Source organism: Camarhynchus parvulus, chromosome 1A (genome assembly GCF_901933205.1).
Source record: "Camarhynchus parvulus chromosome 1A, STF_HiC, whole genome shotgun sequence".
NCBI classification, from domain to species: Eukaryota; Metazoa; Chordata; class Aves; order Passeriformes; family Thraupidae; genus Camarhynchus; species Camarhynchus parvulus.
The window spans coordinates 66470447-66488562 of record NC_044586.1 but is presented as its reverse complement, the minus strand read 5'-3'; the positions used below and the strand labels follow the sequence as shown (position 1 = coordinate 66488562).

The 18116-nt window shown below is 46.3% G+C and overlaps 1 protein-coding gene across 2 annotated transcripts in view; it reads right to left on the bottom strand.

The window, feature by feature from the left end:
- SFMBT2 (Scm like with four mbt domains 2) overlaps positions 1-16582 on the bottom strand; it is a 111707-nt gene extending 95125 nt beyond the window's left edge. Inside the window, exons 1-2 of one of the 2 annotated variants that reach the window (XM_030960763.1) lie at positions 16477-16582; positions 2125-2285 (exon numbers count right to left, since the gene is read on the bottom strand). In XM_030960763.1, the coding sequence (XP_030816623.1) occupies positions 2125-2230 (106 nt within the window). In that variant the 5' untranslated portion in view covers positions 2231-2285; positions 16477-16582. Of the gene's footprint in view, positions 1-2124; positions 2286-15708; positions 15824-16476 lie in introns of those variants that run through there. The other variant, XM_030960762.1, reaches the window with a different exon arrangement.
- Positions 16583-18116: the final 1534 nt, after the last annotated feature.

Here is an 18116-nt window from a genome sequence, read left to right as displayed (position 1 = left end):
AGAGTCAAGGCTGGCTGCTTTACAATACGGTGATGTATAAACAAGCCCAGGATGACAAATAAAATCAACAAGTCATTATCTGAGAGCCTCTCAATGGCTTTAAAGCGCTCATGCATTGACATTATAAAAATGCAACTGTTCCAGCTGTTAACAGCCCCCTGGAATGTTCAGCTATGGAAAAGAAAATGGATAAAAGACCCAAACCCTGTGGCTCCAGAAACACTGATTTTTAATTTTTTCTCCCCCTCAGGCTTCACTGTAGGAGAAAGTATTTAAGGCAAATTGCTTAGACATCTTATTTCTAGCAGCTAGATACACATACATGATTTTTTGAGTGAATGGAGCACTGAAATGCTCCCACAACAGGTGTGGAGAGACAGACACCTGATCAACCACAAACCTCTGGCACAGCCTTGGGAGAGCCATCAAAATCCTTATCCCCACCAAAATTTAGGCATTGCAGGCCAGTTCTCCTCATGCCCAAAAATATGTCTATGGTTGGCCAACTGAATCTCACCTTAGAGATTCCCATCTCTCAAAATAAAAAAAAAAAAAAACCAAACCAGATCCAGTGGGGACCAGACCAGCCCAGATGTGTCCACTCTGGAAATCCAAGGATCTGGTCTCCAAGGAAACAGGAAAATCACTGAGATGCTACAAGAAGTGAGGAAACTGAAGGCTGAGTGGCCAAATTTGTGACCTGCTGAGGGAGAAGCAGGGAAAAGCTTGGCTTTAGAAAGAAAAGTAGGTTAGGTCTAGCCATAATGTACTTTTTCATCATAAGACACAGTCTCCTCCTGCTAAGGCTGGATGGGACAAGTTAAAGCACCTGATTCCATCAAAAATCACCCAGAATGTAGCATTTACTTTTCTGCATCTACCACAGAACACCCAAATTTAGCACAGCACATCCTCAGACCTTCAGGAGCCCATCCCAGAGCATTACAAAGCATCCAGTCACGAGCACAGGGACAACATGAGACCAGCTCTCCTCTCCTCAGTGCTTGTGAAACCCCCTCACATGAAGCACTCCAAAAAATAGTGAAGGAAATGAGGGGGAAGGTCAAAACAAAGAAGAAATGCAGTAAATTTATCTACATCCACTGTTCTGGAGTGGATGTAGATTGTTATTGGGATTAGGCTGATTAAGAAGGAGGTTTTGACTGGGTTTGTAATTGTGTTGGGGGTGTTCTCGAGGTTGTTGGATAGAAGTGGAAATAGGATATTTTCTGAATATTTCTGTCTCTCTTTACCACAAAATTTCAACAGAACAAAAAATGGTGGGGACGCTGGGAGAACAATGTGATAACTCGAGAAAGGTTTTCCATGGCTGTCTGTTTAAAGTTTGAATAGCTGATATTGCAGATGAGGTCCAGAAGAGGAAAATCTCCCATTTCCCATCAACCAAAGGACACAGTCCAATCCTTAAGACCCAAAAAGGGCTTGGAGCTGTACAACCATTCCCAGTGCCTCCCTGGCTCCCAGCTCTACCTGTGAGGAGCTGCAGCAGTGAGGAGTGTAGCAGCTCACCTGTGGAAACCCAGGGCACAGGGAATATTTCTCAGTCTGCTCTGGGGTGCCCTGACCCCCAGGGAGCACTGACTGTGACCCTCATTCTTGGAGAAAGTTTCCCAGACTTCAGGATAGACTGGAATCCACAAAAGTCTGAAATAGATTATAGAGAGCAGTGTAGGTGTGTCACTTGGTGAGAAATTGAGGTTTTGGGATTTTTAGTGTGCTGTGGATGGAAGCAAGATTGAGGGCACAGGGTGTCATCCTGGGTTTCTTCTTCATGCTTCTTCTTCCTCCTTCTTCATGGGTTTGGGTGGCATTTTGTAATTGGGCAGAAAAGTCCCCATTGCAGCTCTTTGGGATCAGTTACTGGGTTAAAAGGGAAAATAATCTGGGTGTCAGCTCTTAATTGGATAGTTCAGTCTTAAAAGCCCTTGTACCAAGAGGTTGTTGGCCATTTTGTGCCTTCTAATGAAGAGCTGCAGAACTCACAGCAGTGAGACTGTTTTACTGACAAGAAATAACAAACACCTGAGTGTGAACATGAACTGCCATCTCAAGTGCCTTCAGTCCAGACCCAGAGAAACCAACGACTGGGACCCCCACACTCACCTGAATCAAAGTGCTCCCCATCACCATTGGCTGGGCTGGGATCCTTCTCTGGGGAGAGCTGCTGGGTCTCTCTCATGCTGGCAAGGAAGGATGCCCTCGTCTCCATGGCTCAGAGGAAGAGGCTTTGCCTTCCTAATTCATCCTGCAGCAAGGAGGACAAGCTGCATGGAAAATATTAAAAAAAAAGCAATGAGTGATTTATTGTACACCAACCCATTCCCTCAGCCTTTCCCCATGGCTTTCATGTCACCCCATCTTGATATGGTTGAAATGAAAGATCTCAGAGGTCTTTTACAACCTAAATATTTCTGTGACCCTTCCATCCTGCTCTTGTCTCCAGTCTGAAGCTGGGGATGGATGAAAACCACAACTAAGGACCTTAGTGGCAATAGTATCGTAAGAACAACAGCAAAATTAATGACAAGAGAAAATAATAAGGTCATAAACAGCATTCAGAGGCTTCACACCTCAAAGTTCCCTCCAGCTCACCAAGAGAGAGAGAGGGATGAGCCCACAAAGCAGCACAACCCGTGCTAAAAAACCATCTCCACCAACTTCCAGCCATTTCAGCCCTTGATTTCCAACATTTTGATAACTAACACTATATCTCACTCCATAAATATTCAAATTTCCAAAGGGGGAGATCTGTGATAATGAAACAGAGAAAACACTGAAGTGAAAATACTCATGAGAAAGGCTGGAGTAACTCTAGAAAATAAAACTGAGCATGCAAAATGCAGACACCTTCATGAAATAGTACTGGCTGCAACTGTTTATTGAGTGAGGACTGAGCTGAGGTAACTGTACCAGTTTTAACATGCAGGGCAGGAAATAGTAGCTGATTTTAAATTGGCTTGTGTTAGCAGAGGAGTTTCTTCTGCAGGAAAGACCACAGTAAATTCAAAGTGGAATAAAAACACACAGAAACGAAAAACAGTATGAGGAAGGGCACAATGCTCAGATCTTGCATGAGACTAAATGAGAACTGTATTTCCAGCCACACTAAGCCCCCAGACAAGCAACACCCCAAGAAACACCTTTAGGAGTAAATTAAAAACAACTCCAGAGTGAGCTTTTCAGTAAAACTCTGAGATGCTGATGAACTACAAGGTGTCAAAGGACAACTGAAACAGAGAAACCCAGAGCTGGGGTTATGAGCACAGAGGGAAGCAGCTAAAGCCAAGCCAGGCAGCAGGGAAGGTGTGTGTCCAGAATATCTGATGGGGAGGACTGGTCCTGCTTATTAGAGGAGCCTCCAAATCCTGCATGACAAGAGAGGACTGTGCCAAATGCTCCGCAAAATGTGTGACTAAAAGTAGGAAAGAAGTTTACTGCCACAGGCCAGGCAAAGCAGGATGTAATAAGATTGTAAAAATAGATGGGATTTTTTCAACTTTTACTACTCTGGAGGCATATTCTAGAAGAGTAGATATGATGGTTATAAAATAGAAAGGAGGAGAGTGTTCTGCTGTGAATTTTTCACTCCCAGTTTTTAAAGCAGCTCCTATGGCAATTTAAAAGAAGAAATGGACGTGTGTGAGCAGTTATATCAGAACTGAAAAAGATGAGGAGCATGTCAAGTGTCTGATATCCATCAGCTGGACCATGGTGGAAATGTCTGCTGGAGCAATCACAGCTGCAATTAAAACCTGCAAAAACCATGGGTGTTTCACAAAAAAATCATTGGTGAAAGCAAATTAACAAGGCAGGTGATTCAACCTCCACCGAAGGTTTCAGGCAAAGTTAGAAATTTTTGTTCCCCACCCCAAAGGTATCTGCTAATGAAAGAAAAAAAGGAGTATTTTTAAAAAATGAAGATCATAACCCAGCTCAGAGCAATATGGTTGCTGGTCTCTTCACAGAGTGCTCAGCAAACATGAAGTACTCCACAAATATGACCCTTTTCCCACTGCCAGGGCCACTCCAGCACTACATCTTTATTCTTTGTTGACATGAGACTTGCTAATGAATTAAATTTATTATAGACTCTGAGTATTCTGAGTGCAGCTAACCTCAGAACATACACATCACTCATCCCCAGTGTATATTAAGTTTCAATTAACCATGAAACTAGAAGCAGTCAGTTTACTGGAAGTCAAAAAAAAAAAACCCTTCTCCTTTGATAGAGACACTTCCGTAAATATCATTAATAATAAATTAGGACTTTACATCAAGTTTGTTAAATGTGAGAGGAGGGGAGATGCCAGCTGAAGCTAAACCTTGAGGGGATGTGGCTCTTTTAATTTTTGTCAGGGACCAGACAGGGATGGAAGATAACCTGGATCTACCAAAAAAAAAATCCCAAGAACTGAGAGAAACAGAGGTATCAATTTTAACACAACAAATCCATCATCTTAAAGAGAGCTCAGGGTTAACAATATAAATACCAAGAAGAAACATAATCCTCTCAGTATTGTAGTTAAATCTTGTGATGCTTCTATGATGCTGATAAAACAGAGTTATGAGCTGACAAAAAGCTGAAGGTGCCCAATCAGACAACAACAGTATTTGCCTTTTTTTTTTACACAGCCCAAATCTGCCACCAGAGCCATGAGAGGGACTTAAACCCTTGGATCATGGAATTTCCCATCAGAAATGGAAAGTGGATGGGCAGATCAGCAGGAACCTGCTCAAGGTATCATCAACACCACTGGAACCCATCCTCAGTGGCCCCATCTGGGACTGGCTTTGAGCCCACTTCAATTAAAAGGGGGAAACACAGAATCTCTGAGGCACACTAAGCAACATCATCAACATTTTGGGGGTTTTAAACTCTGTTTTAATGTGTTTTTTGCTTGAGCTATGGACAACTTACTGGTTTTGAGACGTTATGTTGAAAGCATCCATGTCCCAAAGAAACTGGATCTATCAGAGGCCATTACTTGGTTTATTTTGGGAATAACAAGTTTACCAGTTATGGTAGGAGAGCACTTCAGTATTTTCCCAACAGCATGTGACAACAAAACCAAACTCTTATGCAAACACCAGCCTCAAAACAGGGCTGAGCTTCAGTGTTGATATAACTAACTAGCAAAGAAAGCTGACACAGGGTATTAATTTTTCACTTCTTATTAATTGCTGCTAATTAACACTTCAAACAGACTCCCCAGCCATCCTGTTAACAGTAGCACACTGGCTGGCCTGCAATCATCAACATTACACCAGCAGCACACACCACTGCATTCCCAGTGAAATCCACTGGAAACCAAATCAAGGTTTGCCTGGGAACAAGGTGATGGGAAACAGCACCAAAAGAGGCTCAAGGTGACATTACACCAGGCAGGAGCACAAAGGAAAATCCTATGAAATGCATTTGAAAGAGCAGGGAGGAGGGAAATTCCCTGGTTTCAGATCCCTTGCTCATTGTTTGTGCACAGTGGTGGCTCAGACTGAGCCGATTCTTCCCCCCACGCAGCTCCCATTCCCTTGGTATTTCATTCAGATCCAGGCTCTTAACTCACAGGCAGGAAAAGCCAGGCAATATAATGAAGAATCTCTTTTATTTCCTTCTTCCCACGGCTGTCAGTCTCAGCCCTGCCTTGTCATCTGTATCAATATTGGCTCTTTGTACAAGCACAGCATTGGCTTCCTCACACCATTTTACACTTCTCATCTCCTGTCAGCTCCATCCTGGTTTTTCTTCCTTTGGAGTGATCCTCTGTAGGGAGAGGTCCCTTACCCACACACAAGTCCAGCACCCCTAGGGTTCTTCCTTAATGCTACTCCTGAAAAACCTATTTTCTCCCTCCAATGCACACTTGGTTAATCAGGATTGACACAAGGAACAAAGATGCTGAATCCCTGAAACCTCTAGCCTGAACCGTGAACCAGGTGTGCCAATGTAATGCTGAGTCCTGAATGGTGGAGAAATAAATTTCATTGCTTTCCCAGTGATCTGGGATTGATTTTGGCCCGTCCAAAATCCAGCAACAGGCACTGACTGGAGATGGTCCCACCTCTCAGCACGGTGACACCTGAGAGTGGCAGCAGGGTCAGGGAATCACAGAAATGTCCTGAGTTGGAAAGGACCCACCAGAATCATCAAAATCCAGATCCTGGCCCTGCAAAAGACAACCCCAACAATCCTACCACATGCCTGAGTGTTGTCCAAACATTTTATGGTCTCTGTCAGGCTTGGTGCTGAGACCAATTCCCTGGGAGGCTGTTCCAGTGCTCAACCACGGTCACGGCCCTATTTTCTGAAACATCCTTTGCTAGGATTTCTTCTTCTGAGAAGCTGAGAAGCCTCAGAGGAAAAGAAAAACAAGAATTATCTGCTGCTGTGGAATGCAACAGGTGCATCTTTGATTGGTCCATGTGAGTTGTTTCTGCTTGATGATCAATTGCAGGTCTAGCTGTGTTGGGACTCTGAGCAGTCACAAGATTTTATTATCATTCTTTTCCATTCCTTTCTTTTCCTTCTGATGAAATCTTTTCTTCTATTATTTTAGTATAGTTTTAGTATACTAAATAGATATAATTTTATTTTAATAAATCATAAAATATATACTTTTATTTTAATATAATATATAATAAAATATTAAAAGGTTTTATATATTTTATATGATTATATAATTATATATAATATAATTTTTATATATAGAATATAATTTTAATATAATAAATCAGCTTTCTGAAACATGGAGTTAAGATTCTCATCTCTTCCCTCATCCTGGGACCCCTGTGAACACCACCACAAACCACCCTCTGGGAGAAGAACCTTTTCCAAATATCCAACCTAAACCAAGCCAAGAGAAATCACATCCAAAGGATGACTGCCTTAATTTCAGACACCTGAAATACAGATGAGATGAACAACCCTCAGGGGGTTCCTGCTCTTGCACAGCACCTGCTAATGTTTTAAATACCCAAATTTCCCAGCAGACAAGCTGCATCAGCCACAGGATGGTTTGGGTTGGAAAAGGCCATAAAGATCACCTGGTTCCAGCCCTGGTTCCATGGGCAGGGGTACCTTGCACTGGACCAGTGAAGGGAGATGCTCAGATGCCAGGTGGTCCTGGTGCTGTTTGTGGAGCAGGATGAAGGGGATCTCATCCCTATGGGACATGATCCACGATGCACTGCCACAAAACTCACACCCCTGAGCATCTGCACGATGCACTGGAAGCTCATTCAAAAGGGATATTGAACACATCAAGTAAAAGTTTCACCTCCTAAAAAAAAGGGACTGTCTTTCCTCTCAGACAAAGCACCAGTTGGAAACCTTTAAAGGACCTTTTCCTCCAAATTCCTGTGAGGGTTTTTTTATTATTTATTTGAGAGCTTCCCTCGCCCAAATGTTTTCACTTATATCAACTGACAATTTCTCTTTCATATTGAAGACCTCACAGGATTTTAATAAGGGAAATTTACTGCTGTGAACAGCTCTGTGTTGCACTCTGGGGTGGAAGAAACAAATCCCATGTACTCTGGAGAACCACGAATGTTCACAATATTCAAATACACAAAAAACAGCTGAATGGGGAAAGAATATAATCTGTTTTCCATGTTCCTGGTGGACTGAAGAAGGCAGCTTGGTTGAAACTGCAGGGAGGGGACACGATTTGGGCAAGAGAAGAAATCACTTAGAATGAATTTGATCAAGAAGTGGGATACAGTGTGGGAAGGGCACAGAACTCTGCTTTTTTGGAGGAATCAGGATGCTAATGTGTCCAGAAACTGATCTTGGTAGAGTTAATCCTGCCCTGGGGTAAGGAATGGTCAGTCCAAGTCCCCTTCCAGTCCCCCTGCTCCAGCCACTCACCAGGGCTCATCTTTCTGCTCTTGAAGTCAGCATTTGTGCAGCAGAGAAAATAAAAGAGTAAGCCTCGATGGAAAACATGTAAAAACAGGAAATGAGGGAACCACCAGAGCAGGGATGGTCTGGATTGTCTATCTCAAAGTCAGAGAAGGAAAGGAACCAAACTTTTCTGAAGAAGGGATTGTGCAAGGTGGTGGCAGCTCCAGTAACTCAGCTGGTCCTGGCTCTCCTCTCTCCTTGCACTGGTGCCAAAAGCTTCACACTTTTGACACCAACAGAGACAAACCTGTTCCACAAAGCAATTTTCTCATCCTCCCTACCTGGCACGCTCCTGAGTGCAGGATACACACAGAGATAAATGGTAGTAAGATAAGATAACAGAAAGCAAAATGAACCTAATTAGGGACTGTTAACTTGTTTACAGAAAAAAGCCCTGCAGTATTAAGAAAAAAAAAAAGAGAGAGAGATGACAGGCAGACACCCAGGCTCAGGTACACATTACCCTCTTAGCTGTCCTGTGTGTAAATAAAACCTAAGGACCTAGAGATAGACTCCAAACCAAAACCTGCCACAAACTTCTCCAAGGATTAGATCAAACCTCAAAAATTAAAGCACTTCTTCATTCAGCTTTCCCTCTCCTGAGTGAGCTGGACATTTTATAAGCAGGGGCAAGGGGGCATTGCTGCCCCACCTGTACTCCTGCCACTGCCCTGGGAACCCTGGACATCCCCACCTTCAGCACCCCACAAAGCACGTATCCCAAAGACAGGGAGGTCACCTCACACCAATCCTTCCTGTTTCCAGCTGTTCTGTCCCCTAACAGGCGTCTGCACCTCCTTCATGACTGAAAAGCAATTTCCATGATGCTGCCCCCCACTTTGGTAAAGCATTTCTACGCATGCCAAGCACCCAACATACACCAACTACATGGAAACGTGGCATATTTAAATCTGGGCATCTTCTAAAGCTCTCAGCTGAAGCAGGGCTGTGAAGAAGATTGGGACAGTGTCCTTGATGCCCTTTATAACAGGAAAAAGAACTGCAAGGAAGAAGCGCAGCAACAACCATGTGCAACACTCTGTCCTCTCCCACCTCTGTGCTTGAAATGGGAGCTGAAACCAGGAAGCCTTTGAGATGGCCAAGGGAGATACAGACTAGAATTAAGGAGGAAGTTTTTCACAGAAAGAGTGATCAAATACTGGAATCATCTACCCAGGGAGGTGGTGGAGTCACCATCCCTTGGTGTGTTTAAAAAAAGACTGGATCTGGCACTTGGTTCCATGATCTAGTTGAGGTGTTAGAAGATGGGTTGGACTCGATGATCTTAAAGGTCTCTTCCAACCTAGAAATTCTGTGATTCTGTGATTCTATGGATAACTTGAAGACACAGAGCTTCTTGATCATCCTGAGACACCTCTTCTTGTTAGGCAAAATCACAGAGCACAGTGGAGTGGGCTGGGAAGGACCTTAAAGATCAGGGAGTTCCAACCCCCACCAAGTGATGCTCATCACCTCAGAACAGCAGCCACACGGACCAAATTAATCAGTCAGACCCCCTGAGTGGCAACAATCAGCCCAGAGACAGAAGTCACCCAGCAGGAAACACAAAACACTGTTTTTACAGACTTAATTTAGAGCCCAATTCAGCAGTCCCTCATCAACCAAACTCCCATTGTCCAGGGCAATCAGTTCTGCCTTCTATGTCTCTGCAGCAGTTAGAGTCATTCTCAAAAAAAAAAAAAAAAAAAAGATGCAAACTAGAATCCAGGAAACATCTGCCATCTGATTCCAACACTTTTTAGGAAAAAAAAAATGACATTTTACATCTTGGCAGTGTTTGGTTCATTTAAACAGCACAGCTGATCAGCACTTGGGCTTAGTCCTACACACACTCACATCCCTGTGGATGCTTCACATCCAGAAGCAGCTTCACTGACTGGCAGGATCTGCCAAAAAAAGGAAAATTTAAAGAAGATCCAGCCCTCACAACCATCTCCAGCCACCCCAGAGCACAGCAGCAGGAAGAGGAGGACCCTTCCCTTCTCCAAGCACATGGGAGGGCAAGCCAGCAGAGCCTTGCCAAGGTCCCTCCAGAACCAAACTGCACAAGACATTTTAACTCATAGAGTCCTACAAGGCACATCTACAGGGCTAATTCCACCCCACTTCTCCAAGGTAAAACACATTGGATTCCCTTTCATGTGTAAATGAGAACTCCTGCAAAACATCCAGGTTTAATGCCCCACCACCATCCCAACAAAGCATCCTGGAGCCTGATATTACACTTGTACTGAGCTCCCATGCCCAAAATATCTTCCAAGAAACAGTTAATCTTTGCTTTTTCCTGAACTTTCTTTAAAGGTGTATTTTTGATGCACTTAGGAGAGTTATAGCTTTCTACTCAAAAGTCTCCACCAAGCACTTATGACCCTTTAAGGATCCTCTGCCTGTGGTTGTCCTGTCTGACCTCCTACACAGCAGGGGCAGGCAGAATGCCACCTCTTGGATTTTAGGAGGGAATTCCACTTCCTTGCCAAGCAAATAAATGCAAGACTTTCTAATTAACTTTTATTCAAATTGGGTCTCAGAACTTTACCCAAGAAAAGATGGTTATTTTGCTCAAGCCACCCAGTGATGCTAAGAGTATTAGTCATGAAAGCAGGAATTGGGAGTAAAAATAGCAAGGATTCTGCACATACTTTTTTTAAGCCTCACACCTACTCAGAACTGATCCCTGGGTCAGCTGTCAAGAGCTGCTTGGTTTTAGGATTTTTTCTTTCTTTTTATTACTATTTTATTTTAGATCATCACTTCTGATTCATAGAAATGTGAACACATTTTCCAAATCAGCCTTCACAAGAATGCTTTGTTGAGGTCTTACAAAAGGCCAATCTCAAAATAAACTTTTTCAGGAGTTTTTTAAATGTCAGTGGAGAAGTCTTTGCTCTTATTTCTGTATTTCCTTATTTTGCAACTCCAACATTTTTAACCACTGTAGGAGTCATACCCCAAGAAACAGAAAATAAAGGAAAGAGAAATCTTTTGGCAAAAAAACCCCATAGGATGGATTTGACAGGTTTCAACGAGGTCTGTCATGCAAAGATCAACAGTTTCAAATGATGAGTTTTAAATATTGACAAGGTACCATCAGCAACTCTGATCCCAAAAAAAGCTCTGCTCCTAGGGGCCAGATGTTACAATGACAGAACACATATTTGCAGGTGGCATCACTATTATGAACAGCATTTCATCTGCACCAGCTGAGAGAATCTGCATCAATATTCACAGTAATAAAATACTTCTGACACCTTCAAGTCAGCTAAAGCATGGACCCTGTGGTCACCACATTATTTTTTTTTTGTGAACCCTCATGAAGTCAGCCCTGGCTCCTCTGCTTCAAGTTTTGGCTATCTGTCACAAGTTCTGTAGTTTCTCACAACTCCTTTATTTCATCACTTGGACACAGTCAGGGACAAGCCACTTCTTTCACCATCACCATCCTTGCAACCCTCCTCAGATGTTCTCCATGCCTCTGCTTACCCCACACATGAATTTAAGCAGTGAAATGCCCTTGAAAACACACAGAAACACAGAATGGTTTGAGCTGGGAAGGGACCTTAAAGATCATCTCATTCCACCCTGTGCCATGGGCAGGGACACCTCCCACCATTCCAGGCAGCTCAGAGCTCCATCCAATCCACCTTGGACACTTCCAGGGATCCAGGGGCAGCCACAGCTTCTCTGGGCACCCTGTGCCAGGGCCTCACCACCCTCACAATAAAGAATTTCTCCCCAAAATCTGCTGGACAAACAAGGTGGCACCTCCCCTTCCATGTCCTTTCCTTCACTAAAGTTAACATCACATCCCCACACCCATCTCAGAGCAGCACCCCATGGCTCTGAAAGGCCAGAAACAGTGACCCAAAATACACCAGCTCAGCACAGCACGAGCCAGGAGTGGGGGAAAAGCATCCCCAGTCCAAAGTGTTGGCAGTTGTGGTGTTCACCCTATTTCTAGTAACACTTCCATAAAGTTTTAATAAATGCTTCATTAAAACATCAACTGCCTGTCCAGCCAGGCAATTATCACTCATAATCACAGCTATATAACTGTATACTGTCTTCTGCAGATGTTCTTACATCTGTGCAAAACACACTCTCCACCTCTGCCACATGTAACATCTGTTGAATATTTGCAAACGTTTTCTCAATATAGAACTGAAATTATACTGCCTTGCTTATAATGTATTTACTGTCCCACTACCCTGTGCACCCGTTAAAAATCATTTAAAAGGTATTTCCTTGCTGTGTACAAGGTACCAATCTCTCAGTAGCTCTTTGCTGCATTTATTTAAATGGCTTTTAGATTTTCACTTAGTAACAGATTACACCGAGCCTCCATCTTATCACAGGAGTTATTAGGACCTAATCCTTTCTAAGCACTGAAGTTATTAGACTTGTGAGGATATTTTCTTCCCTTTCATAAATAATCTGTTGGAGAGAGGGGAAAAAAAAAAAAAAAAAAAAAGAGGAGGGAGAAAGCCACTTGCATCCCTGCTCACCCAGGCAACAGTCCCAACCCCAGAGAAAGAGCAGTGAGGCAGGTTCTTACTTTGCCAGCAGCAAGGGAAATCAAATTTGTTTTCACCTAAAGGCTTCTAGAGGGGGAAAACAAATTGCACTAATTCCTGGCCAGCACCCTTCTCTGCGTAAGAAGAAGAAACTCCTTGGGGAAGGTGGGATCTCCACAGACCTTTCCAAATCCCCTCCATCTCCACGTCCCCATCACACAACCAGGTGAAGCTGCTGCTCTGCTCAGACACAAGGCCACCACCCTGCTATCACACTTTCTTCCCCAGAGCCCCAGGGGCACAAACTGATTTTAGAAAAGCTGTCCTGTCCAAGGGACAGCAAAGCTGGGGATGGGGAGATGCATGGGGGGCAGAGAGGAAAGATACCTTCCCCTTCTGCAATGGCTCCATCCCTTCCCACCCCAAAGAAAACCCCACTGCAGCTCTTGGATTTTGCCACCTAAACCCCATCACAGCTTGATAACTGCCTTCCAAGCCTCTCTGCTTATAATTAATGCTATTTTCTGCTATTTTGATAAGAAATCACAATTTCACCCCCATCCTCTCCTCTGCCCCCCTCCCCACCACCGCACCCTGCAATGTGAGTTTGTGGATCCCTGAACCAGCTCGGAACTGTCAGGGGCTGGAGAAAGGACGGGGAAATGGGTGGGTTGATGGATCAGAGCCCTTTTAGAATGGGAAACCTCACCCTGCACGACAACGTGTGCAAACAGCATTGCCAACCAACAGAACAAAAATAAATAAAACCACAGCGAGGTTCTGGGCAGCATCCCCAAGAGGCACAGGGAAATGAGCAGCAGAGCAGCTCCTCAGCCACTCCTGCATCCTCCCTGGCTCCTCCATCCACTCCTGGATTCTCTCTGGCTCCTCCATCCCCTCCTGGATTCTCCCTGGCTCCCCCATCCATTCCTGGATCCTCCCCGGCTCCTCCATCCACTCCTGAATTCTCTTTGGCTCCTCCATCCCCTCCTGGATTCTCTTTGGCTCCTCCATCCACTCCTGGATTCTCCCTGGCTCCTCCATCCCCTCCTGGATCCTCCCTGGCTCCTCCATCCCCTCCTGGATTCTCTTTGGCTCCTCCATCCACTCCTGGATCCTCCCTGGCTCCTCCATCCACTCCTGAATTCTCTTTGGCTCCTCCATCCCCTCCTGGATCCTCCCTGGCTCCTCCATCCCCTCCTGGATTCTCTTTGGCTCCTCCATCCACTCCTGGATCCTCCCTGGCTCCTCCATCCCCTCCTGGATCCTCCCCGGCTCCTCCATCCCCTCCTGGATTCTCTTTGGCTCCTCCATCCACTCCTGGATCCTCCCTGGCTCCTCCATCCCCTCCTGGATCCTCCCCGGCTCCTCCATCCCCTCCTGGATTCTCTTTGGCTCCTCCATCCACTCCTGGATCCTCCCTGGCTCCTCCATCCCCTCCTGAATTCTCTTTGGCTCCTCCATCCACACCCAGGCACTGACAGCCCTCGGTGCTGGAGCATCCCATCCCCTCCCACAGTTCAGAACACAGATGCTCCAAAATTAACACCTCACATGCACGGGGGAACAGCAGCAGCACCGAAATGCTCCCTGCACAGCATCAGGGAAGTTTTCCCTGCCTCTGAAACAACCTCACTCTCCACTGCCCTGGAAAATACATCTGGAAAAGGCAGCCGGGAAGGGCACAAACAACTCCGGGAGAACTCTCTGCAAACTCCTTCTCTTGCTTTGCAAAAGCTGCGATTCCGTCCCCGGGGGTTTTCAGGGGCTCTCTGCAAGAGATGCAGCTCGCACTGCCCAACTCGCTTCTCTGCCGCCCGAATTTCCGCGTGGAGCAATTCCAGAGTGGTTTTTTTGCCAAACAAAAACATGCAAAAAGCGAAAAAAAAAAACCACCCCAGCCATCCCCAGCTGCCAGCGCCCAGGAAGGTTTGACAGCTCCAACAGGACATCTCATCCCACGACATGTCTACAGCTAATGCAAAATAAATCAGCGCTCCGTCTCCCGGCGCATTATTTTATTATTTTTTTTTCTTCCTTCTCATGGCACGCCTGCGATTTTGGCATTCAAAGGCAAATCGGCCGCATTTCCAACTCCACACGTCCCCTCCCAGAGCACAGAAATGCCCGGTGCTTTTCCCACCGCCCGGTCCTGCGGGGGGAGGATCCCGAATTCGGGATCCCATCCTCATCCCTTCGCACTGGATTCACCAGCGCACCTCTCCGAGCAACAAAAGAGAGTTGAACCAAACGCCTTCCCTCTTTTTCCCCCTCTCAAAATATTTATTTGCAGTTTTCGAAGATACCTTAACCCGCCATGTTGAACAAGCTTTATAAATATTCATTTACCGCAGTTCGGGAGCGCTACGGGAAAATATGTCTAGATCAGGGCTGCACATTTTGGCACAGCTGATTGCTTTCTTCTCTTTTCTTTTCTTTTTTTTCCCTTCCCTCTCGCCTCCTGCAGCAGCTTTTCTTTTTTTTTCCCCCCGCAGATTCAGAAGAAACCCACCCGCACACCCAAAATAACTCTTTCCGAGAGATGTGCATCATCAGCCTCGGAAATCTGAAAGGAGGTCGCACGAGCGCTTGGTAGGGAAGCAGAAAAACGATAGGTGTAACTTTAAAAAAAATTTTAAAAAATTTAAAAATAAGGGAAAGAAACATGGGGAAAGGGAATCATAGAAAAAAGAAAGAAAGAAAAAAAAAGAAGGGGGAAAAGCAAAAGAAAGGGGGGGAAGCAAAAAAAGGGGGAAAGCAAAAAAGGGGGTAAAAGCAAAAAGGGGGGGGAAGCAAAAAAGGGAGGAAAAGGGCAAAAAAGGGGGGAAAAAGGAGGAGAAGAAAGGAAGGGGAAAAAGCAGATGAGAGCATCTAAAATGCGATCTGCCGAGTAAAAAGCAAGCCCCGCACGGCTGCGCTGCACCCGAGGCAGCGCGGAGGCTCCCGGCCCGCGGGGCGCAGCCGGGCAGCGGCAGCCGCGCTCCGAGCGCCGGTCCCGGCCGGGGGCTCAGCCCCGGCACTTCCACAACTCCACCGCGGGCTCACCCTCTGGAAAACGGGGGGATAAAATACCCACACCCACCTCTCACGCTTTAACAAAAAAAAAAATAATTGAAAAGAATTTTTAATACAGCTTGGAAAAGGGGAAAGCGACCCTCTCCACCCAAGCGCTGCCAAACCCGATAAATAAAATAAAGGGAAATGCCAGCCGGGAGGGTTTGGGAGGGGTGGCTGCGGGGCGCGGCGCCTTACCTGTGCGAGTTTGGCTTATTTGGGGGTGTTTTGCCCGTTTTTCCGCCCGCGGAGCGCTGCGCGGTGCTGCGCGGAGCGGAGCCCGGCCGTGCCTGCGCCCGCACCCGCGGCAGGCTCCTTCCAATATGGCATCCGCGCAGTGCGCATGCCTGCCGCTCTTTTTAGGGCTTTTTTTTTTTTTCTTTCTTTCTTTCTCGGTTTTTTTTTCCCCCCCTTTTTAATATTTAGCAGCCAACTCCTTCGTTGACCTTCTTCAGCAGTTTCAAGAAAAGGGATTAAAAAATAATAATTATAATAATCACGCGCGCATCCCAACCCGCACCGCCCCGGCAGCTCCGCGCCCGCGGTGCCTCCGCGCTTTGAGCCGCGCCTCTGCCGCGGGTTTGGGCTCCACGGGCGAGGGCAGGGATGGAATCGCGACTTCCACGCGTGGATTCCATCCCTGTCCCCACCCGGGACAGCACGCAGCGGCATCCCGGGCTGGCTGCCCGCACCGTAAATGCCAGAAAATACCATCAAATACCATCAAATAGCATCAAATACCATAAAACACCATCAAATCCGAGCCTTCAACACCGGAGCGCTGCCTCCCGGCTCGCCCTCCCCACAAGCTTTTATTTCGCTTTTCCTCCTCGTTTCGCGTCGCCAAGAAACTTCCAAGGGAGGGAGATGGAGGAAGAAGATGGGGAGAAGAGGGAAAGCAAAAAAAAATGCGGCGCATCCCTGAGCCCAGCCCGTTCCCTCCGCTTCGCCGGGCTCCGGCATTACCTGTTTATTCCCTGTTGCGGAAAATAAATAAAATATATCACGAAAAGCCGGCGAAGGCACAAGGCGGGATGTAAAATCAACTGGTGGGCGCCCTCCGCCCTCCCGGCGAGCAGGGACGCGCACAACTTTCCCTCCTTTGCTCCTCAGGTTATCGGATGGGATTTTTTTTTTTTCCCTTTCGGGTTTTTTGATGGTTTTTCCTTTCTTTGGCGAGTGCGGGGGATTCGCGCTGCACGCCGGCGCTGCTGCGGGGGTGTTCGCACGTACAGCCAACACTGCGGGATTTTTCAGATTGCACGGATATTCTGTTCTTCCCTCCCGAGAAAATCAGCCCCGCTGCAGGACTGGGAAATCATTCCAGACGCCACTGCCCGTGCCCCCTGCTCTCGGGGAGGGGGTCAGAAAAATCCCCTGGGGTGGGAGGGGTGGGGATAAATCCGCATTTCTGCAGCCGGGGTTTCTCGGCATGCTCCGACCGCCCGCAGATCCCGGAGCTTCCCCTACCCCTGCTCAGCAGCGGGGCTGGGGGTGAATTTTGCAGGGTTTTTGCCCCCGCTCTTGCAGTCCTGCTCAGGAACTGTGTAAAGCATCTTTGATGGGGATTTTTGGAGCCCCAGCTCCCGTTTCCCTGCAGGCACGGTTGGTGCGATTGGGGATTCAAGTGGATGCTTTTGGAGCATCCTCCGAGGCGGGGGTTGGTGCAGTGCACACACATTCAACAGGTCTGGAGGAGAGCAGAGGGAAAGGACATCCAGGTTTTGAGGCAGCAACCAGTCCTGGATTTTGTTCTTTCCACAAATTCCTTTCGGAATTAACCCCAAACGCTGCTGTGTCCATCCCCACACCAGGGCTGCCAAATTTATGTCACCCCTCGTGCTCAGATGCAAGTGCTGTCTCCACTTGCCTTTCTCTGCTCATTTCTGAGCCAAGGTTTGAAGTTTCCAGGTTGATTTTGTGAGCATCCCTCCTTGCAGGAGCAGGGAGGGTGATCTCACACTGGGGAAGAACTGGTTTCCCACAGGTGACCCCAGCTCTTCTCTGCCCTAAGAAGCATCCTTTTCACTGGTTCTTGCTGGGGATTCATCACTGAACCTCCCAAATCCCTTTACCTTCCACTGTCCCCAGTCCCTTTCCCTTCCACTCTCTCCAATCCCTTTATCTTCCACCAGCCTCTCATGGATTTTGTGCAAGAAGACAAGTGAGGGGTGGAATAAAGATGAAGAAATATTTTGATTCAGGAATACATTTGAGAAGGTAGTGAAGACTGGGCAAGAAGAGCAAATATTGCAGACAATGTTTCAGCACAATCCATGTTCTCTCCATTCACACTCCAAGAGGCCACGGGCATGGACTCAGCCTCTCCTGTTCCAGCAGATTTCCTGGAAAACAAATACAAACACAAACACAAATACAAATACAAATCAAGCAGCTCCTACTTTCAGACTTTGGGCTGGATGGGATTTCAAAACAGCAAGGAAACCCTGTAAAAACTTCAAAGTATGACGAAAACCCCAGCTAGATGCCAGGAGAGCATGGAAGTCCTGTTTATCCAGATGATTGTGGAAGCGGGTGACATTTTCAGCACAGTGAGATTTCAAATTTTCAGCATAGTTTCGAAAGGAAGATGCTCTGCAAACACC